This window comes from Dunckerocampus dactyliophorus, chromosome 17 (genome assembly GCF_027744805.1).
Source record: "Dunckerocampus dactyliophorus isolate RoL2022-P2 chromosome 17, RoL_Ddac_1.1, whole genome shotgun sequence".
Taxonomy (NCBI): Eukaryota; Metazoa; Chordata; class Actinopteri; order Syngnathiformes; family Syngnathidae; genus Dunckerocampus; species Dunckerocampus dactyliophorus.
In genome coordinates this window covers 2,809,365-2,832,299 of record NC_072835.1, presented here as the reverse complement: position 1 = coordinate 2,832,299, position 22,935 = coordinate 2,809,365, and the positions used below count along the sequence as shown (strand labels likewise).

The 22,935-nt window shown below is 41.9% G+C and overlaps 2 protein-coding genes across 7 annotated transcripts in view; one reads left to right on the top strand and one right to left on the bottom strand.

Annotated features, from left to right (window-relative positions):
• jak2a (Janus kinase 2a) overlaps positions 1-21,600 on the top strand; it is a 29,598-nt gene extending 7,998 nt beyond the window's left edge. Inside the window, exons 4-23 of one of the 6 annotated variants that reach the window (XM_054756525.1) lie at positions 186-331; positions 1,590-1,881; positions 1,968-2,087; positions 4,515-4,672; positions 4,741-4,852; positions 5,413-5,599; positions 5,671-5,792; positions 6,019-6,153; positions 9,751-9,838; positions 9,908-10,035; positions 10,104-10,242; positions 10,307-10,458; positions 11,740-11,890; positions 11,970-12,103; positions 12,176-12,365; positions 14,393-14,517; positions 14,593-14,765; positions 16,224-16,341; positions 17,621-17,734; positions 17,810-21,597. In XM_054756525.1, the coding sequence (XP_054612500.1) occupies positions 186-331; positions 1,590-1,881; positions 1,968-2,087; positions 4,515-4,672; positions 4,741-4,852; positions 5,413-5,599; positions 5,671-5,792; positions 6,019-6,153; positions 9,751-9,838; positions 9,908-10,035; positions 10,104-10,242; positions 10,307-10,458; positions 11,740-11,890; positions 11,970-12,103; positions 12,176-12,365; positions 14,393-14,517; positions 14,593-14,765; positions 16,224-16,341; positions 17,621-17,734; positions 17,810-17,914 (2,889 nt within the window). In that variant the 3' untranslated portion in view covers positions 17,915-21,597. Of the gene's footprint in view, positions 1-185; positions 332-1,589; positions 1,882-1,967; positions 2,088-4,514; positions 4,673-4,740; positions 4,853-5,412; positions 5,600-5,670; positions 5,793-6,018; positions 6,154-9,750; positions 10,036-10,103; positions 10,243-10,306; positions 10,459-11,739; positions 12,414-14,392; positions 14,518-14,592; positions 14,766-16,223; positions 16,342-17,620; positions 17,735-17,809 lie in introns of those variants that run through there. The other 5 variants (XM_054756523.1, XM_054756524.1, XM_054756522.1 and 2 more) reach the window with 5 other exon arrangements.
• On the bottom strand, positions 19,441-22,077 carry rln1 (relaxin 1). The gene is made up of 2 exons (XM_054756529.1): positions 21,891-22,077; positions 19,441-20,205 (listed from the first exon to the last, which is right to left on the bottom strand). The coding sequence occupies exons 1-2, from the start codon at positions 22,063-22,065 to the stop codon at positions 19,919-19,921; spliced, it is 462 nt and encodes a 153-aa protein (XP_054612504.1). The 5' UTR covers positions 22,066-22,077; the 3' UTR covers positions 19,441-19,918.
• Positions 22,078-22,935: the final 858 nt, after the last annotated feature.

The window sequence follows — 22,935 nt, the reverse complement described above, 5'->3', positions numbered from 1 at the left end:
CGTTACAAACACGGCGCAGAAAGACAAAGAACAATAACGGTCAACATCCCATAATATTCCGTGATTACACAGACTCAATGCAGTCGTGTGTATTTGACTGTGCCCCTTTGGTACTGTACCCCTGTGGTGGGCCCCCCAACTGAGTCATTTTCTTCAGGGAATTTGGAACTGCTTTTTTTTGGTAGTGGCGAAGTGACTTCCTGGGTGGCAGGGTGGTGATCCCAATGGGCCACGAGGCCCAGGAAGAGTGTCTGGGCATGGCGGTGCTGGACATGATGCGTCTCGCCAAAGAGAGCGGCCAATCACCTGTCACCATCTACAATGATACCAGGTACTAGACACTATCTCACCCCTCTTCACATTCCAACACGCTAGTATATCTTCTCAAGGGACAATACTGCAGACAGGAAACACGCTTTAGAGTAGTCACTGTACAGCTTGGATTGATGTACTATCAACACACACGGCCGTTATTGACAAAATAGATGGCCACACAAGTGAGTAGTAAGATAACTGAGTCAAGCATTGTGGCGGTAGCGCCACAGTCTGGGGTTACACGAGTGCTGCAGGCACTGGGATGATACGGTTAATTGCGGGGGAACATGAATTCCAACATGTACTTTTGCATTCTCAACACTGGTTCCCTTGGTGGAGGTAAGGTCCCGGTCCAGGGCGGCACGAGTGCTGCCAACACCAGGGGAGCTGTTTTCCATTGAGGAGAAACATGAATTCCAACATGTACTTTCACATTCTGAGGCTTGGCCCCCTTGGTAGTGGTAACAACCCGGTCCAGGGATGCATGAGTGCTGCTGGCACCGGGGGAGCTGTGGATCACTGAGGGAAAATATGAATTCCAACATGTACTTTGACATTCTGAAGATTGGCTCCCACGGTGGAGGTAGCGTCATGGTCCGGGATTGCACGGGTGCTGCCGGCAAATGCGGTTCATTGAGGGCAAAGATGAATTCCAACATGTACTGTGACATGCATGGCAGTTTTCCATCGTAAGGAGCCCAAACACACCTCCAAGATGATCAAGAGCCCTGCTCCCTGCTGAGGGAGGGGAAGGTAATGGTGTACTCAAGTATATCTCCTCCACACCTGAACCCAATTAAGCACCAGTGGGGCATCCCCAAGTGAAAGGAAGGTGTATAACATCCAGCAGCTCCACCAGTGATGTCATCATGGATTAAGACTGCGCTAGATAACAATGGTGCTCACATAAAATATTCCCACTTTGGACACCATTTTGATGTGTATATGTAGACTCAATTTCAGACGACAGTTTCTCTCAATGAACCCCGACTCGTGCAGCCCCAGAGCATGATGCTACCACCACCATGCTGAGCTGTAGGCAAGACACAATGATCTTGGCACGCAGGTGATGGGATTCATGTTTCTCCTCAATGAACCGCAGCACTCATGCACGAAAATAACAGACAGTGAATCTATACCACCATACAAGGCTGCACACTGACTATAAAGTACTGTATGTCCAAGTTGACTTTCTGTAGTATTGTTCCCTGAGAAGTTATGATAAAATGCTTTCTTCTTACTTATATGCACCCTCCTCCTTCCCCAACGTGCAGCTACAAGTCCTTCCTGCCGAGCTGCATGCGGCACCGCATCCAACAGTACAACCTCCTGACCCGCAAGCGCATCCGCTTCCGCTTCAAAAAGTTTGTCCAGCAGTTCAGCGAGTGCAAGGCCACGGTGTGCAAGCTCCGCCTCAAGTACCTGATGAGCCTGGAGATGCTGCTGCCGTCGCTCCACTCGGAGCGCTTCCACGTCACCGACCTGTTGGCGCACGACGTCACCATCGTCGTCTCGGGCAACAAGGGCATCCAGTGGTCCAAAGGGAAAGGAGAGGGAGCGGAGGAGGTGAGGAGGCGAGAGGATTTTGGCGCCGTGTGAGCTGCAGCACATGGTTAGTGATGATGATTAATTTCTTCCGTGTTGCTTTCCAGGAGCTGCAGACATACTGTGACTTCCCAGAAGTGATCGACATCAGCATCAAACAGGCCAACAAGGAGGGCTCGGCAGAGAGTCGAATAGTCACCCTCACCAGACAAGACAATCAGATCCTGGTAGGATACACCACTTGCTTCTACATCTACGCTCCACCACAATGTGTTTGCTCATTTAACAAAACATCATGATGTAATTCAGATATTTCCCTTGTGGGGGCGTATTCCTATGTCATCTGATTGGCGCGGATCAGCATTGTCACCATTTCCAAAGCAAACTCGATTCATGTGCTTCCTGCTTGGTTTTCTCAGAAGCAAAACCACTTCTATGACTCATCTTAAACATGTGTTACATGGAAAAAAACTCATTGTGTATTTTTCCACATCAATACAGTGACATCATTGATTGAAACGAGCCAAAATAATAAAAATAATATTTGGTATTTTTGATGAGGATTGAGGTTGAATGAAAGATTTGAGCAAAAAAAAAAAAAAAAGAATCTGAAGTTTTTATGAGGGATGTCCTGATCCACATTTTTTGGCTGCCAATCAGATTAGATTTTTTTTTTTTATATATAGTCTTGCCAATCCGATCCAGTCAGATACCGATCCTTTTTTTTTTTTTTTTAAATAATAAGCTTTTGTTCCAAACATGAATTTGTGGAACTGAATATGGTTATGAAAATAGCTCTTCAAATCATTACAAATAATGCAACCAAAATATTGCTGAATGTACTTTTTTTATTACTCAGCAAGACCAAAAATACTGTTTGGTTTTTGTAACAAACCTCTGTGAGTCAGGTCCCTAATCCAATCAAAGAGCCAATTGGAGAAAATGGGCGTGCAAAATACTTTTAGTGTAGGACTAATCATCTGACGTGGTTATAGATCAATTGTGTGATTTAGAATATATGATTTTTTTTTTTTTTAACAAACTCTCTTCAACAAAATCGTAATTTATTGATGGTCCCTAGTATAAACAACCAGCGGTTAGAGTGGCACTTTCCGTGCGAGCTCCCCGCACCATGACACAGCAGCCCGGGCACAGTGAAGGGGAACTACCGCTGTAGCTACAGAGCTGAATACCCAACGTCCAACGTGAAACTAACTTCACCACGGTACACCGCGGACAGCTTTGAGGCCCATGACCGCACCTACCGCGCTGGAGTGTGGCCTAGAGTTACGAACGTTATACGGCAACCGGATCGGCCCGATCTTGTGGCGGAAGCCGATACTATGCCATCTTGAAAATACAGCGGATCGGCAGCCGATCCTGGTCCTGAAGATTGGATCGGGACATCCCTAGTTTTTGTTAGGGCTGTCAAATGATTAAAAGTTGTAATCAAATTAATCAGTCAGGATTAATCAGCATTTGCCACTATGTGTGAAATATGCCCATCTTGCTGTATTTTATGGACAGAAAGCTAAATGACAGCATACAATTCTATATTATATATTTGGATGTACAGTATTAACAGCTCCAAATGAACTGAATGTTTAAATCACGCTTAAAGATACCACACGTCTAATAATGTATTAACGCTCGTCTCTTTAACAGTAGTATAACATTTGAACCACACAGACCGCGTTATTATGAGCCACAAAGGGTTGCGCTCAAGGACACCACTAAACTTAAGTTGAATTCCTGTGTTTTGGGTGTAGATGTATTTCCTGGGATTTCAGAGCAAACTTAAATGCAGGAAATTGTACTTGGGCAGTAAGAGTTAGTGCAGTAGGGGGGTGGGGTGAACTGTCAGGGGGGGCTTGAGAGGCAGGGAGGACTTTCAATATTAGTGCAACCTGTACGAATTAGTTGTACACAGCATGCAATATGACTCTTGAATACGCTTGTATGCTTCACTGCTCTCCATTTTATTTCATTTTGCTGGTTTTAGTTTTGAATTCAGTCTGTACAGTACACATAAATAAATAGATATTATCAACTTCTCGATACTATGTCAAATAGGGGGGACGTGAAAACATTTGTCCCCCATTGGGGGCATGGCAGAAAATAATTGAGAACCACTGCGTTAGTGAGGGATAAGAATATGCACTTGCTGTTTTTCTTTGTCTTTCTGTTTATTTAGACCACACACGCACGCATAATAAAGAGGTTGTTGAGATTTTCGGAGTGCCTGTCAATGCACCTCCCTGTCGTCTACCGACAATGAGACAGTGTCGTTCCCAGGACCAGCTGACCAGAGACGTGTTTGTGAGTTGGAGTTACATATTGATGTGTTCAACACGGAATAAAGTTATCAAAGAGCGGCAGACTCTGTGACTCTGTGAGGACGCTATTGTAGCATAAGACGTGTGGCTTAACATGATGCCCATGTGACGGTAAGAATTTTAACCTAATTAATTAAATAAATTAGCTACCGTTGTTGAAGCGCTATTTTTGACAGCCCTAGTTTTTATAGCCGTGTTTGGGAGAGAGAGGACCTCAAGGTGTAGTACATTAAAGGGTCCATCGTCCATCGTTTTACTCCACATTGTAAAGGTTTTTATTGTTTGAAACTGAATTTGATTTGATGTTTGTGTTTGTAGGAACTGGAGTTTGAATCTCTCCCAGCGGCCTTGTCCTTCATATCGTTAGTGGACGGCTATTACCGACTGGTTGCGGACGCGCATCATTACCTGTGCAGGGAGGTGGCCCCGCCCAGGCTTCTGGAGTGCATCCAGAGCCACTGTCACGGCCCCGTGTCGTGAGTAACACACACACAGCCAAACGTGGGAAGCACACCAGCACATGATGCGATCTCTCTCGTCACAGGATGGAGTTCAGCATCAGCACGCTGCATCGCTGCGGCAACCAGCAGGGCCTCTACATGCTGCGTCGTAGCCCCAGAGACTACCACAAATTCTTTATGTCCTTTGTGGTGGGGGTAAGTAAGCACTCCATCCTTATCGAGCCCGTTAGTCGTAATAACAGTAATAATCCCCGTTTCCTTTGTGTGAGGATCCTGCACAACTGCTATCTCGCGCACTGGCAATGCGGCCCTATTTGACCAAAATAAATACTTAACGTTGCTGAGGGAATTTGTAGTCTTAACAAGTCAGCTTTCCTTTGGTTCCCACACACTAAATGTGAGATTAAGCAGGGCGGTTAGGAAGGTGAAACTGCGGCTTCACAGCGTGGCCTAAGAGGCTCGATGCAAACAAACACAGGAAGACAGGAAGCAAAGCAAGGAAGCTCTGCAGCCCCCAACCCAGCAACGCTCCACAACAAACGTACACATCTAATAGTAAAATCAATACATACTGTAGATCTTTTTTATTTCATTTATTTTTCTAAATGCTACAGTATGTCATATTAAATGTAAATGTACATCAGAAACGAGCCCATTTGTGGGCTCAAAAAGGCTGAGGACCGCAGCACTGCAGAATTGACCACTAGAGGGAGCTGCAGTGTCAATCATGTGTGTTTTCTCTGTGAATTGGACAGCACGAGGCCATGGTGGACTACAAGCACTGTCAGATCATGAACACAGAGTCCGGAGAGTACATCCTCAACGGCTCCAAGAGAAGCTTCGGCTCACTGGGGGAACTTCTCAACTTCTACCAGAAGGAGGCGCTGCGCACCGACGGCTACACGTTCCAGCTGACCAAGTGCTGCCCGCCCAGCCCCAAACGTCAGTACGGACACACACATGACTATGTGGTGTTGCCAGTCCTAAGTGGTGTATCTACTGTATGTCTGCAGACAAATCCAACCTGCTGGTGTGTCGAAATAACCAAAGTCCTGAGGTGCTTCTCTCTCCGTCTCTCCACAAAAACATCAGCCAGATGGTTTTCCACAAGATACGAAAGGAGGACCTCATCATCGTAAGACAACCCCCAATTCATCCATTTTCTCTACTGCTTGTCCTCATTGGGGTCACGGATGATTTTGTGGGGGAGAGGCGGGGTACTGGACTGGTTGCCAGCCAATCACAAGACACATGCAGACAAACACTCACTCATGCACATGGGAGAACATGCAGACCTGAATCTGAGATCTCCATGGCTAATAAAACACACCCCCTCCGCCCGTTTCCATTCAACTTTCCAGAATGAGAGTCTTGGCCAGGGAACGTTCACCAAGATCTTCTCCAGCATCAGGAAGGAGCTGGGAGACTACGGAGAGATTCATCAGATCGACGTGGTCGTCAAGATCCTGGACAAGGCCCATCGGAACTACTCCGAGGTGGGCTTTATTTTACTCACTGGGTGGGGGGGTCTTACGGTCCGAGCCGTATATAGAGAGTTTGGCCAACTGAAAACACAGACGCTATGTTGCTACCCTCAGCCACAGGACGGGGGGGGGCGTGCGCTCAAGCATGTAACCCAGGGGTGTCAAACCGGTGCCATGGAGGGCCGAGACACTGCAGGTTTTCTTTCCAGCCAGTCACTAAAGCAGGTGATTTTAATGATCAACACCTTCAGTTTGAGGGAAGGAGCTCATCAATTAAACCACCTGCTGAAGAAACTGGTTGGAGAGAAAACCTGCAGCGTGTTTGACACATGTGATGTAGCCCATGAGTATGCCTATCGTTTTGCATGCAAAACACTAGAACACTTTTTTTCACAGACTAGGTGTACAGTTTCTATTTCATTCTATTTTTCCCTTGTTTGATTTTTTAGCCTTTGAGGTATTTGACAAGTCGATAATATAAGGAATACACTGCATGTATGATACAGGCTATTACTAGTATATGCTATATTTTTACTGCACATGGATTTAGATTTTCAATGTTGTGAATGCTGGGAATGTATCAGTGTGTTCATACATAACACATATGTTCAAATAAGAGATCTGATTACGTGTATTTGCTTTATCTCCTGTCTTTGGCTCCTGATATAACAAGCAAGATGGCTGCCATTTTCATGGTACCAATGAATGTGTTATAACAGGTTCCTCTAATTTGTTTGTCATAATGAATATATGGTCCTAAATTGAAATTTAAAAGTGACAACCAAATGTCATATTTTCTCTTTAATTTTTAGCAATGACTTTCAGTTATATATACAATATTTACAACTTTTATTTATAACACAAAATCCACAATAACTCATTTCCAGATTATGGGCCCTGATTTATAGGAGTTAAAATCGAAAAAAGATTTTTTTAAGTCCGTTTACTTTGTACAGGCTTATATTTTTATCTTCAATTATAACTCTTGATAAAACAGAAGCCAGAACATATAGACATGCCATACACACATACTGTACAGATCCACAATGAACAGAAGGCATAGAACTTTGGATCATGTTAACACCAGGTGAACGTTTTAATGAACGTATTTGAACATTGGTACAAGTACAATATCAAGTTTATGGCTTCATAGGAGAATAATGAAAACTCTTTTTGAGATGAACATACATGTATGAAAACAAATGTACTGTGTCTGATGCAATACATCCAATTTCATGATACCAGATAACTGCATGGAAATGATTGTATTTCAAGGTAAACAATAGTGGAAGTGAACAATGACTTGTCTTGCTTGATTTATTCATCTATTGTATGAAAACAGATTTCCATTTCAATTTTGATCACACACAAGTTTGAGCTTAAATTAAAAATAAATACATACATGTACATATGAAACTGTTGTTACTTAACATTTTCCTCAAGACCATTAATAAATGCCAACATCTAGACTGCATAGTGCAGTCCCACCTACTTCAAATCCATCCATTTTCTACACCGCTTCTCCTCACTAGTGTCACGGGGGCATGCTGGAGCCTATCCCAGCTGACTTCGGGCGACAGGCGGGGTACGGGGTACACCCTGACTGGTCGCGAGCCAATGGCAGGGCACATATAGACAAACAAGCATTCACACTCACATTCATACCTATGGACAATTTAGAGTCTCCAATGAACCTAACATACATGTTTTTGGAATGTGGGAGAAAACCCAAACACACACGAGGAGAACATGCAAACTCCACACAGAAATGCCCAAGGGAGAATCGACCCAGGTCTTCCCGATCTCCAGACTGTTACTGTGTTGGCCAACGTGCTAACCACTAGACCACCCCCAACTTCAAATGAAGTGTTATTTGCTTTCCACTCCTCTCCTTTGACATTATGAAATTGCAGCAGCAGGGTAGCAACATGGCGTCCATATGTCATGTGACCAGCAGTTGACCAATTACAGCGTAGTAGCTCTGAAACCGAGTTGGCCAAACCCCATTTATATACGGCTCTGCTTACGGTACAACATTGTTATGGTTCGGTGCGTACCATGGTTTGGTTCATTTTGGGTAACATAAAACTCCAACTGCAGGTCATTCTCCCATAAATACAAACAATAATAAATATTAAATAATATAAGTAATTGAAATGTTATAATAGTTTACCACACGGCTGCCATTTGACACACGTTGATACATTTTGTGCGTTAAAGATGCTAAAAGCAATCCAAAGTAGGTCGAAGACATACAGTAGTCCGTTCCACACCCGATTGTGGTAAGTAGGATTCCGTCTTTATAAATGGAAGATTTTGGTGGCTAAAGCATAGAAAACCTGCTTACCACCTTCTAAATATGCTTTTCAACAGACATGAAATAGGACCCCTACAGTCACCACCTTTACTCACCTATTACACAGTAGAGTAGACATCCATCCATCCATCCATCCATCCATTCTATACCGTCTGTCCTCACTAGGGTCGCGGGGGTATGCTGGAGCCGGTCCCAGCTGACTTCGGGCGAAAGGCGGGGCACACTCTGGTGACTGGGCGCCAGCCAATCATCTCGCACATGTAGACAAACAACCATTCATACCTATGGACAATTTAGAGTCTCCAATTAACCTAGCATGCATGCTTTTGGAATGTGGGAGGAAGTCAAGGAAAACCCACACACACGAGGGTGAGCACGCAAACTCCTCCGTGCGGCCGCATATTTTTATTTTTTTAATGTTGCTTTATGATGTTCCACATTTTCAAATTTGTTTTTAAAAATGTTTTAAGCTTGCAATTTTAGCATTTTTATTTTTTTAATTTTAATTAATTTAATTATTGAAATTAGTCATTTTTTAAAATGTTGCTGTTGCTTTATGATGTTCATTTTCACATCCATGTTGATGGCTTTCCTTTTCTTTGGTTCACTGCCATTAGGGAGACTGTGTGGCCGCATTTTTTATTTTTAAATGTGTAGTTTTATTTTTAATAAGACATGAATAAAACTCACACATGTTGCATTGGGATATTTCCTTGTTCTTTATAAAAAAAAAAATTATCCGGTTTCTAGCAGTAGTTCCTGCAGTGGCCATTGTCTCATCAATGTAACATTAATGCCACCTAGTGGCCAGTGTAGAATACTACATATCATCACAACACATTTCTATGCGTGTTCTGAATGCCTTATATTTGTATTTGACTTAATTTAGCCATTTTAATGCTTTTTAAACATACTTTTATGCACAAAGCAGCAATGACGTACTAATATTGTTGTGTGAAGTGGTGAGAGACGACTGTGTTAGCTTTGTGTTATAGGTGACAAGGTAAATTAGTGCAATAATGCAGATGTGAGCGCCTGCAGGTGTAATTACATTTATTTAGTAAAGTAAGGTTGCTTATTGGCTCGACTATTAGTAGTATTAATAGTTCCAGCTCGTAGCGCCGTCCTGCATCTTTATTGAGCAATGGCGGCACACCACATTCATCGTATCCACTCGTCTTTGTCCCTTTACGTGATTCAGCGGGAAGGTTCCCAAATAGGAAACTCAAAACCGTTAAACCCCGAGTACTGACTGATAATCTCAATGTTTGTCTACGCCCGTCCTTTTGCAGTCGTTCTTCGAAGCCGCAAGCATGATGAGCCAGCTTTCCCACAAGCACTTGCTCCTAAACTACGGCGTTTGTGTCTGTGGAGACGAGAGTAAGCCCAAATCACACAAACGTGACCACATAGCGATTGTTACCACACTCAAGATAAACTGTCTTTCAGACATTACGGTTCAAGAGTATGGAAAGTTTGGCTCTCTGGATACGTACCTGAAGAAGAACAAAAGCAGCATCAACATCGTGTGGAAGCTGGAGGTGGCCAAGCAGCTGGCTTGGGCCATGCATTACCTGGTAGGTCGTCTTTTTTGCCTTGGCCAGGATTTTTTTTCGGTGACATTATACAGCACATGGTCCCGCAGGAAGACAAGAACGTCGTCCACGGTAACGTGTGTGCCAAAAACATCCTGGTGATCCGAAGGGAGGACCGCAAGACGGGCAGCCTGCCCTTCGTCAAGCTCAGTGACCCCGGCATCAGCATCACCGTACTTCCCAAAGAAGGTGACCGCGCACGAACGTCAGAAGACGTTCTCTCCTCGCTCATCTCCCACTCGTGCCTCAACAGTTCTGATGGAGCGGATCCCGTGGGTGTCCCCTGAATGCATCCAAAACCCGCACAATCTGAGTTTAGCCACGGATAAGTGGAGCTTCGGCACCACCCTCTGGGAGATCTGCAGTGGCGGAGATAAGCCCCTCTGCACCCTCGACTGCTGCAAGGTCAGCAAAAGCAGAATTCCCTCAGATGGAGAGCCACGCTTAAGTTGACAGTTTGGCAACGTGAGCTAAAGTGCTAACATTCCACTCGCATTGTAACAGCGACATCATGCTAGCTTAGCCTAGTCGGAGAAGTAAATGACCCAACTTACAGCTCCCACGTCTGTGACTGAGCGACAGATTTTATTTTAACATGTGTAGCAAAGCCTTTGTTTTTATGCTAAACACATGCATAAAGTAAGGACTTGTTTGGTCAGTTGTGGTGACACATTCTCACATAACTCAAACATTCTATCTGCTGGGTGGAATATGCAAGTTATTTTTATACACTGCTACATTTACCAGCTCAGATTTCACCAAAAGCTTCTAAAGTATGCTTTTAAAGGGGAGCTTTTGTGACGTAACATTCCAAACCAAAATGCTGTCCAGCGGCGTGAACACAAATTTTTAGCAGCTTGGATTTCACCAAAAGCTACTAAAATATACTTTCTAAGGGCAGACATATTAAGTAACATAACAAATTAATTCAGTCTGCCAGTAGATTATTGTTATATTATTTTTACCACCTTAATTTCCACCAAAAGCTGGTAAAATCTACTTTTAAGAGGCAGCTTTGGGGACAAATATTCTTAAATATTCCGTCTGCTGGGTTGAACATGTAGGTTATCTTGAATTTCACCAAAAGCTTCTAAAATATAATTTTAAAGGGCAACTTTTTGTGAGCTATTGAATGACATAATACAAATATTCCGTCTTCCGAGAGATTTTCATAGTTGATTTCACCAAAAGCGTCTACATCACGTGTGTCAAACTCGTGCCCTGGAGGGCCGAGACGCTGCAGGTTTTCTCTCCAACCAGTTTCTCCAGCAGGTGGTTTAATTGATGAGCTCCTTCCCTCAAACTGAAGGTGTTGATCATTAAAATCACCTGCTTTAGTGACTGGCTGGAAAGAAAACCTGCAGTGTCTCGGCCCTCCATGGCACGAGTTTGACACCCCTGCTCTAAATGATACCTTTAAAGGGCAGCCTCTGTGACATATTACCTGACATAACTCAAATCATTCAGTCTGCCAGCAAATTATTGTTGTTAGATTGTTATTTTTTCCAGCTGAGATTTCACCAAAAGCTTCTAAAATATACTTTTAAGGGGCAGCTTGGGTGACATATGACGTCACGTAACTCAAAGAGTCCGTCTGCCGGGTTGAACACGTAGGCTATTTTTGCCACCTTAAATTTGATATCATTTAAAATATTCCAAAGTAAAATGTTCCCTTCTGGGCTGCAGAAGATGCTGTTCTACCGGGACAGGCACCAGCTGCCGGCACCCAAATGGACGGAGTTGGCCAACCTAATCACCAGCTGCATGGACTACGAGGCGTCACACCGGCCGTCTTTCCGAGCGATCATCCGAGACCTCAACAGGCTGTTCACGCCAGGCAGGGAGACTTCCTTTCCCATCACACGGCTCCAGACGAGGAGCGTTGCGTTCATATCTCTCCTCATCTTGTGGGCCAGACTACGAGCTGCTGGTGGAGAGCGACATGCTGCCCACGCGGACGCGAGGCTTCGGCTTTCCGTGGGCCTCCGAGAGCCAGGAGCCGGCGCAGTTCGAGGAGCGACACCTCATCTTTCTCAAGCAGCTGGGCAAAGTCAGACTTCGCATCAGACGCCGCACGGCCGCACCGGTGGTCTTTATCTGAACTTCCGTGTCCGCCTCGCAGGGCAACTTCGGCAGCGTGGAGATGTGCCGGTACGACCCCCTGCAGGACAGCACGGGGGAGGTGGTGGCGGTCAAGAAGCTGCAGCACAGCACGGCCGAGCACATGAGGGACTTTGAACGCGAAATCGAGATCCTCAAGTCTCTCCACCACGAGAACATCGTCAAGTACAAAGGGGTGTGCTACAGCGCAGGTAGGGAGCCCTCCATGGCTGACAGCAGGGGTGTCCAAAGCGCCGCCCGGTGGCCATTTGTGGCTTTGGGTACATTCGAAAATAGAATTTAACATGACAATTTATTAAAAAAAAAAAAAAAAAAAAAAGAGAAACTCAGCAGTAGTTTTACAGGAATAAAGTACAGAATATTAGAGAAAAAATGTTCCAGTCTAACAAGAAAAGGTCCTAATATTATTAGGACCATAAAGTGAAGAACTTAAAGTTAAGAGAAAAAGACATTGTAGAAGTTTCTAATAATATTATATATTAATTATTATTATTAATAATATTATTGTAATATTTTGAGGAAACCAAATAATGAATAAAGTCGTTTTTGGTTTTTTTTAAATTAGGTTGCGGTAAAAGTTATGTTACGAGAATAAACTCAAAACTATGATGGAAATAAAGTCATAACTATGAGAAGAACATTTACAAGAAGGAAGTTGAAATAGAAGAGACAGCTGTAATTTTCCGAGAATAAAGTCAAAATAAGACAAAAAAGTTGCAATTTTGAGAGAATAAACCTGTGAGAAAGTCATTTTAGTAGCATGAAGTTGAAATATAGATTTTTCTCTCAAAGTTGTTATGAGGCCTGTCACGATAAATCATTTAATCGAAAGATTATTTTAAAAAAACAAAACAAAGTTGATCATTTTGACGGCCTCAATAAATTGACGTGCATATACGTATGCATGTTCTTTTTCCTCGTCTCTCTGATGCGAGGCCCCTCGTGAGTGGACACACACAGTACTAGCAGCTAGCAAGCAAACGCTAATATGAACAAAGGCAAAAAAGCTAAAGTTTCTAAGCCGTAAGCCAATGCTTACTGAGGCGTTTGATCGGCGAAGTAAATATAAAAAAATAAAACGAAAAGAGCGCAAAATGGTGCGTGTCGCTCAAAAGGTTACAAAAGAAATGCAACCTATTAATACGGTTGAAAAGCCAACATTTCGGGAAGTGTTAGAAATGTTTGACAGACATTAAGAATTGCCTGGGACAACGTACATGCACATGTCACAGCAATTCCTGAACTGTATAACCGAGTGAAAAAAGAGGTGGATAATCTGCAATATTGTATTTTACTCCAGCAATACACCAATACAAATATGCGGTCCAGCTCAAATATTAGCGACCCCCTACATTAGTTTAACAATACACTACATAACTTTGTGTGTGTCGTTTTTATTAAGAGACAGGGTCTACATAGGCAGCTAATTTGGCTCACACAGGTGCACTATACTTTGAATACCATCTAATGGTTCAAATGTGAATTACACCTCACGATAATTGAAAAAAATGGTCTAAAAACGGCCATATTATCGACGATAATTTGCAGCACAATTATTGACCAGCAAAATTTGTTACCGAAACAATAAAGTTGTGGAAAAAGTTAGAATTTTGTGAGAATAAAGTCGTAATTACAAGAAGAAAGTTACCACAGTTGGAAAACATAAAAAAAAACTGAAGAAATGGAAAAACAGCTGTAATTTTACAAGCATAAAGTCATAATATTAAGAGAAAAAAAGTTGTATTCTAACAAGAAAAGTCACAATTTTAAGAGAATAAAGTCATAAAATAACGTGATGTGAAAAAATATTGGCATTTTAGTAGCATAGAGTTTAAACATTAAAGAAAAAATAAGTTATGAGAAACAAAACAAAATAAAGTTGTCATTTTTGGAAAATTAGTTTGGGGTAATAGTTATATTATTATGGGAATAAAGTCGTAATATTACGAAAATACAATTTACCAAGATTGTTTAAGAAGAAAGTTGAAATATTTGGAAAATTTAAAAAAAAAAAAACAGCAAAAATATATTTTTTCACTTATAAGACCAAGCTGAGATGCAGTTTTTTCTTGAAATGTAAATAACTGCATGTGCATCTGCATGTGTTGCTTTACAAAATATCAAAATGGCAAAGATGCATCCTTTCATTTTTCAGTCTAAGTTTGAACAGCCCTGCTTTGGCATACTTGGGGGATCTTTAAATGTCGCCGTCTTTCAGGACGGAAGAACCTGCGCTTGATCATGGAATATCTTCCCTACGGCAGCTTGAGGGACTACCTCCTGAAAAACAAGGAGTACTTTGACTCCAAGAAACTCCTGCTGTATGCTCTACAGATCTGCAAGGTGATAAAAGAAGAAGAAAAAGAAGAGGTGCAGTATTTGTCTCAGACATCATATTAAGAGTGCAATACGTCGTAGGGCATGCACTACCTGGCCACAAAGCGCTATATCCACAGAGACCTGGCCACTAGGAACATCCTGGTGGAGAGCGAAATGAGGGTGAAGATAGGCGACTTTGGTTTGACCAAGGTGCTGCCTCAGGACAAGGAGTACTACACTGTGAGGCAGCCCGGAGAGAGCCCCATCTTTTGGTAACTGCTTTACCATTAGGGCTGTAGCGCTACATGTACGTACAGTGGTGTGAAAAAGCCCCCTTTGCCCCCTTCCTGATTTATTTGGTTTGCATGTTTGTCACACTTAAATGTTTCAGATCATCAAACAAATGTAAATATTAGTCAATGACAACACAACTGAACACAAAATGCACTTTTTAAATGAAACTTTTTATTATTAAGGGAGAAAAACAATCCAAAGCTACATGGTCCTGTGTGAAAAAGTGATGGCCCCCTAAACCTAATAAGTGGTTGGGCCCCCCTTAGCAGCAACAAGTGCAATCAAGCGTTTGTGATAACTTGCAATGAGTCTCTTACAGCGCTGGGGAGGAATTTTGCACAATTGTTGTCATTCAGCCACATTGGAGGCTTTTCCAGCATGAAGCGCCTTTTTAAGGTCATGCCACAGCATCTCAATAGGATTCAGGTCAGGACTTGGACTAGGCCACTCCAAAGTCTTCATCCATTCAGAGGTGGACTTGCTGGTGTGTTTTGGATCATTGTCCTGCTGCAGAACCCAAGTTGCTTTCAGCTTGAGGTCACCAACAGATGGCCGACATTCTCCTTCAGCACAATTCATGCTTCCATTTATCACAGCAAGTCTTCCAGGTCCTGAAGACCATCACACTACCACCACCATATTTTACTGTTGCTGTGATGTTCTTTTTCTGAAATGCGGCGTTATTTTTACGCCAGATGTAATGGGACACACACCTTCCAAAAAGTTCACCTTTTGTCTCGTCAGACCACAGAGTATTTTCCCAAAGGTCTTGGGGATCATCAAGATGTTTTCTGGCAAAATTGAGACGAGTCTTAATGTTCTTTTTGTTCAGCAGTGGTTTTGGTCTTGGAAGTCTGCCATGCAGGCCGTTTTTGCCCAGTGTCTTTCTTATGGTGGAGTCATGAATACTGACCTTAACTGAAGCAAGTGAGGCCTGCAGTTCTTTGGATGTTGTTGTGGGGTCTTTTGTGTCGTCACTGCGCTCTTGGGGTCATTTTGGTTGGCCGGCCACTCCTGGGAAGGTTCACCACTGTTCCATGTTTTGGCCATTTGTGGATAATGGCTCTCACTGTGGTTGGCTGGAGTCCCAAAGCTTTAGAAATGGCTTTATAACCTTTTCAACACTGATAAATCTCAATTCATCTCAGTTAAGTTATGTTTTATCCAGGAGAGAAGTCACTTTTTCACACAGGACCATGTAGCTTTGGATTGTTTTTCTCCCTTAATAATAAAAAGTTTCATTTAAAAACTGCATTTTGTGTTGAGTTGTGTTGTCATTGACTAATATTTACATTTGTTTGATGATCTGAAACATTTAAGTGTGACAAACGTGCAAAAAAATAAAATCAGGAAGGGGGCAAACACTTTTTCACACCACTGATTTTTCTGTTGGGAAAAAAATTAACCAAATCGTGACGTTATTTTTTCCCTGCCAGGTATTCTCCAGAGTCTTTGACCGAGAGCAAGTTCTCCGTGGCCTCGGACGTGTGGAGTTTTGGCGTGGTCCTCTATGAGCTTTTCACCTACTGTGACAAAGGCTACAGCCCACCTGCGGTGACTACTCGCACTATACTCACGGCATCTCCAGCTCTTTTAGGGCAGCCGGTTCTTTTGGCTCAGCCTCCTAAAAAGACTTGTCTTTTGGCTCTCAAACGGCTCCACAGATTTTTTTGTTGTTTAACCAAAGCACCTAAGGGGCCCAAACGTGTACATTCTGCTTGTCTGATTGTTTGAACTCTCAGTATCGGTCAGTTTTAAGGCTTCTATGAAATGTGGCCAGAATTTTTTTAATGACTATTTTGAAAATTCCATGATCTTTATTGCACAATGTATAGAATAGAAGATTGGCTCAATATATGCCTACACTCTTTACCCTCGGGACCAGTTTGGTCCCATTGACTCCCATTAGTGTATACATTTTTTAAAAAAATATTTTTTTGTTAAGCCGGACACAAAGGCGATAAAAACATTTAAAAAATCTATTTTTATATTCATTTCCGAAGTGGTTAAATAGTTTACAATATGTATTTTCAATTTTTATGACATTATGTGAGGGGCCATTTTGGGGCCTAAGAAGTGCTTCTTACCAAAATGTTTAAAATGAATTTTTCATGTAAAAATATAATTGCATCAAATGTTTGTTTCCACGGCTTCACTTACATCAGGGTTGTCCAAAGTTTTTCCACCAAGGGCCACATACTAAAAATAAAAGGATGCAGGAGGGCCTACACATTTTTTATTTTGTAAAAAGGTTAAAGAGAAGTATATTACATGATTTTTAGTATACATTTTATATATATATATATATATATATATATATATATATATATATATATATATATATATATATATATTTCTATTTTTATAGTATCGGTTCATCTTCTTTTTACATTTTGCCTTTTTGGTCTAATTTTCTCATTTTGCTGGGTTTTTTTGGTTTAATTTTATTTCTACAATGTGCTCTGGGCCAATAAATAAGTTGTGGGCCACAATTGGCCCCCAGGCCGCACTTTGGACATCCCTGATTTACGTGCTCGACATGGAACAGAAAAAACACCCCAAAAAACAAACTAAAATGATGAAATAACAAAGCGTTATGCAACCAAATCTGAATTAAAATGTGCTTTTGCTCATTATGAAGATGGGCATTCATAAACAGCTTGTTTGCGTGTGAAACCCCTCCTGCCCCCCCTTCACGCGGCACCGCACATTTTGACCAATCGCTAGCGGCTTTTAGAGAAAAAAGACACATCGCTACGGTACAACTACGATTCCTGAATCAGTTCTTGCGTGAGCCGCTCTCCTCCAGTCATCATCTCCCTCTCCTTTTCAGGTGTTTATGGAGCAGATGGGACACGAGAAGCAAGGCCAGATGATCGTCTATCACCTGATCGACCTTCTCAAGCAAGGCTATCGCTTGCCCATGCCTGACAAATGTCCCCAGGAGGTCCGCAGCTCCTTCTGTGATAATACAGGATTGAATATGAGGCCAGCTGACGCACGTACCATGCTTTCCTCGCAGATCCGGCAGATGATGGCCGAGTGCTGGAGCGGCGAGCCGGGACGGAGGCCCACTTTCCAGATGTTAATCCGCAGCGTGGAGACGGCGCGAGACAACACGGACTAGCACGGAGACGCTTGGTGTCGTTGACGTGAGGACTCGATACACTACGCCTGAAGAGGGTTCCCTTCAAGAGTCTAGAATTACCCATTATTTTTTAAAGACGCAGCAATTTTCTATACATTTTTGAATAATATATTTTTATATTGTGTAAATAGATGAAACGTTGCTCATTTTGTGCTTTCATGTGTGACAAGAAATATGAATGAAACAAAAACAAATCAAATTTTATGAATGGGATGTATATTTTCGTTGAATGTAAGTGCAGGAAAATATCTTGTCATGCAATTATATTTTTTTTAAGTCGGAGAAAGGAGGCGTTTATTTTCTATTTTTGCATTCACTGTGCTAACATTGACATTTTTTTTTTTTTTTTACATAAAAGGAATCAGAGGGGTTTTTTGTACTCAAAATTGCTTCAAGTAGTTTGGACACACACGGTTACAACACAATACAGCCAAGCTAGTAATGCTTTCAAACAGTCTCGCTTTTTTGTCTTCAATATATAGAGAATATTTTTAAACACATAAAAAACAATATTGTGATTGATGCACATTGTCTTGTTAGGCATCCTTCTCAATAATATACAGTGATGTGAAAAAGTGTTTGCCCCTTCCTGATCATCAAACAAATGTAAATATTAGCCAATGACAACACAACTGGACACAAAATGCAGTTTTTAAATGAAACTTTTTCTTGTTAACGGAGAAAAACAATCCAAACTTACATGGCCCTATGTGAAAAAATTGATTGTCCCCCCATTAAAAAAATAACTGAGATGAATTGAGATCTATCAGTGTGGAAAAGGTTATAAAGCCATTTCTAAAGCTTTGGGACTCCAGCCAACCACAGTGAGAGCCATTACCCACAAATGGCCAAAACATGGAAGAGTGGTGAACCTTCCCAGGAGTGGCTGGCTAACCAAAATATCACAAAAGACCCCACAACAACATCCAAAAAACTGCAGGCCTCGCTTGCCTCAGTTAAGGTCAGTGTTCATGACTCCACCATAAGAAAAACACTGGGCGAAAACGGCCTGCATGGCAGAGTTCCAAGACCAAAACCACTGCTGAACAAAAAGAACATTTTGGAAAGTGTGTCCCATTACATCTGGCGTAAATTTCAGAAAAAGAACATACCAACAGTAAAATATAGTGGTGGTAGTGCGGTTGTCTGGGGCTGTTTTGCTGCTTCAGGACCTGGAAGACTTGCTGTGATAAATGGAAGCATGAATTCTTCTGAATGAGAATGTCGGCCATCTGTTGGTGACCTCAAGCTGAAAGCAACTTGGGTTCTGCAGCAGGACAATGATCCAAAACACACCAGCAAGTCCACCTCTGAATGGATGAAGACTTTGGAGTGGCCTAGTCCAAGTCCTGACCTGAATCCTATTGAGATGCTGTGGCATGACCTTAAAAAGGCGCTTCATGCTGGAAAAGCCTCCAATGTGGCTGAATGACAACAATTGTGCAAAATTCCTCCCCAGCGCTGGAAGAGACTCATTGCAAGTTATCACAAACGCTTGATTGCAGTTGTTGCTGCTAAGGGGGGTCCAACCACTTATTAGCTTTAGGGGGCAATCACTTTTTCACACAGGACCATGTAGCTTTGGATTGTTTTTCTCCCTTAATCATAAAAAGTTTCATTTAAAAAGTGCATTTTGTGTTCAGTTGTGTTGTCATTGACTAATATTTACATTTGTTTGATGACCTGAAACATTTAAGTGTGACAAACATGCAAAAAATAAAACAGGAAGGAGGCAAACACTCTTCCACAGTACTGTATATAAAATGCATTCAGTGTCTTAACTACTGTGTATGTACAGTTAAAATGCCCTCCTTTCTAATAAAAGGGATTAATCAGTGTTTAGCTATATGGAGATAGAAGATGGTAATAAAAAGGCAGAATAAGTGGTTTGTTTCACATAAAGACAATATTTTATTTATTTTAAAAATGCAGAAAGATGACAATGTGTGTAGAAAGAGAAAAGACGTCCACGACTCAAAGCACTCAACACAAGAGTCCGATATCATTCTTGGTGCATCCCTGGCTGCAGCAAGTCCCTGCTACACCCACAGAAAAGTGGTGCCTCTTCCTACAACTACTGCTGCTCGAAGGCTGGTCCTCTGCTGCCAGAACACCTAAAATGTGAGACAAGTAAGACGTGTCCCACTGCTGCCGACGTATGGACAGGAGGTCCTCCAGGGAGTACGAAGAGGACGAGGGGGCTCGCGGGGAAAGGAGGCTGCGGGTGTGGAAGGAGGTGTCCATCGTCTTGTCTCTCCAGAGGACGGCTTCTGGAGGATGACAACGAAGAATTAATTTCTAAAATATACTTTTAAATGACATCTTTTGGGACATTTGTGACGTGACTCAAATATCTGTCTGCTGGTTGAATATGGGTGTTATTTTTATATTCTGCTATTTTTACCAGCTCAGATTTCGCCAATAGTTTCTAAAATATACTTTTAAAAGGGCAGCTTTTGTGGCTTAACTCAAATATTCCAGACCAAAATGTCGTCCAGTGGGTTGAATACATTGGTATTTTCAATATTGTGCTATTTTTACCAGCCCAGATTTCACCAAAAGCCTCTAAAATATACTTTTAAAATGGAAGCAGCCTTTATGACGTGACGTAACTCAAATATTCCAAAATACATATGCTGGGGGGAATACGTAGATTACTTTTATATTCTGCTATTTTTACCAGGTTGGATTTTGCCAAAAGCTTCTAAAATATACTTTTAAAAGGGTATCTTTTGTGACGTAATTCAAAATATTCCCTACCAAAATGCCGCCCAATGGGTTGCATACCTACCGGTAGGTTGATTTTGTATTGCATTTTTACCAGCTTAGATTTCACCAAAAGCTTCTAAGATATACTTTCAAAGTGCAGCGTTGGTGAGATTTATGGGACGTAACTCAAATATTCCAGCTGCTGTGTTGAATACGTGAGTCATTTTTATATTCTGCTATTTTTTACCATCTTAGATTTCATCAAAAGCTTCTAAAATATACTTTTAAAGGGAGGATCTTGTGGCATATTTTGACATTCCAAACAAAATGCCATCTGCTGGGTTGAGTACATACGTTATTTTTACATTTTTAGCAGCTTAGATTTCACCAAAAGCTTCAAAAGAGCATGTTGCATTTTTACCAAAAGCTTCTAAAATATACTTTTAAAGAGCAGCTTTCGTGACATATTCTGACTTTCCAAACAACATGTCTGCTGGGTTGAGTACTTATGTCATTTTTCCTTTTTTTTTTAGCAGCTCAGATTTCACCAAAAGCTTTCGTGACATAACTCAAACATTCCAAACTGAAATGACGCCTACTGGCTTGAATACGTACGCTACTTTTGACCAAAACTGCCTAAAATATACTTTTAAAGAGCAGCATTTGTGACATATTATGTGACAAAACACAAACATTCCAAACCAAATTGCTGCCTGTTATGTTAATACGTAGGTTATTTTTATATTCTATTTTTAACACCCTAGATTTCACCAAAAGCTTCTAAAATATACTTTTAAAAGGCATCTTTTGTGACATATTATGTGACATAATGCAAACATTCCAAACCAAAATGCTGCCTGCTGTGTTAACGTAGATTATTATTTTTACCGTCTTAGATTCCACCACAAGCTTCTAAAATATCTTTATAAAGGGCAGATTTTGTGACATGTTTCATAACATAACCCAAACATTCCAGACCGAAATGCCATCTGCTGGGTTGAACATGTACGTTATTTACAAGATTTCTGCACGCTGCGTTCATGCTGCTCACGTTGGAGTTCTTTGGGACGTGTGAAGGCATCTTGCAGCATAAGAATGTTAGCATGTCGTCATTCCGGGTCAAATATGAAAGACGGTGCTGAGGTAACTGTCTATGGTGCTGAAATGGGTACAGCTCTAACCTTTCACCTTAAAAATAGAGTAGAAATACAATGTGACTGCAACAAGAAGACAAATATGCACTTACCCATGGAGCGCCTCCAGCGTGAGCCCCCGCAGGTGAAAATGACGGCTCTGATGAATTCCCTGCCGCACAGCTTGACGCCGTATTCCCGGGGTATGTGCGCTTCAGCCCGCACGTCGTGGCCCGCGCACAGCGCCAGTGTGAGCGTGAGCACGTGCACTGCGCCTCCGCAAAGCATTTTTAGGGCCGAGCCACTCCACAAGTTTGACTTGATGCAAGTTCCAAGTCTGAACGGACGACGGGGGTTTCTGGATTGCTCTCTGCTGGCGTGTGGACGCGACCTCTTTAACCGTCACCTGTGAAGTCAGCACGTCCCTCCCTCCATCCTTCCCTCCCTCGCACAAACACGCACGTGCGTCATTTCCATTGATGACATGATCCGAGTTACTTCTTGCAGGCGTACACGCGTCTCTATTTGCACCTCCAAGTCACACGCAGACGAGGAACTCTTGGGCAATACATTTCTTCTTTTCAACAACATGACGTGTTTCCATACTAGCAATACCAATAATGCTGACGCTATCACATGGGCTGAACACGGCATACGAGGATTAGCTTTTTCTTTGGCTTTTTCTGGCTTTATTACAAAAACTCTTTCCTTTGTCCACCATCATATAGCAATAATACAGTGGCGTCTTCTTTTTACACTTGCATGGCACTTGAGAATGTTCTGGTGAACAAGTGTTCATAAACGGGGGGGGGGACACTTTGACGCTGGAACGGATGAATGGTTTTTTGTGCCAACATTAATGACAAATAAAGCTCAAATGAGATGAATAAACAACATGACTTAGTTACAGTCTGAAAGAAATATTCAATGTATCCAATTGGAAATGTATTACCTATTAAAATTTTGTATTAAATATTTCATTCATGCCCAACTGATTTATTTCATGACATTTCAAATGATTTCAATTTGTAAACAGAAGAAAAAAAAGTTAAAAAGAGAGGATATTTTACAATGGATGATCTAATCTATGATTTTATAATCAGGATTTAATTTTGGCACAAAAAAGGTCTTGTTTGCCAACATGTGACTTAGCTGTCC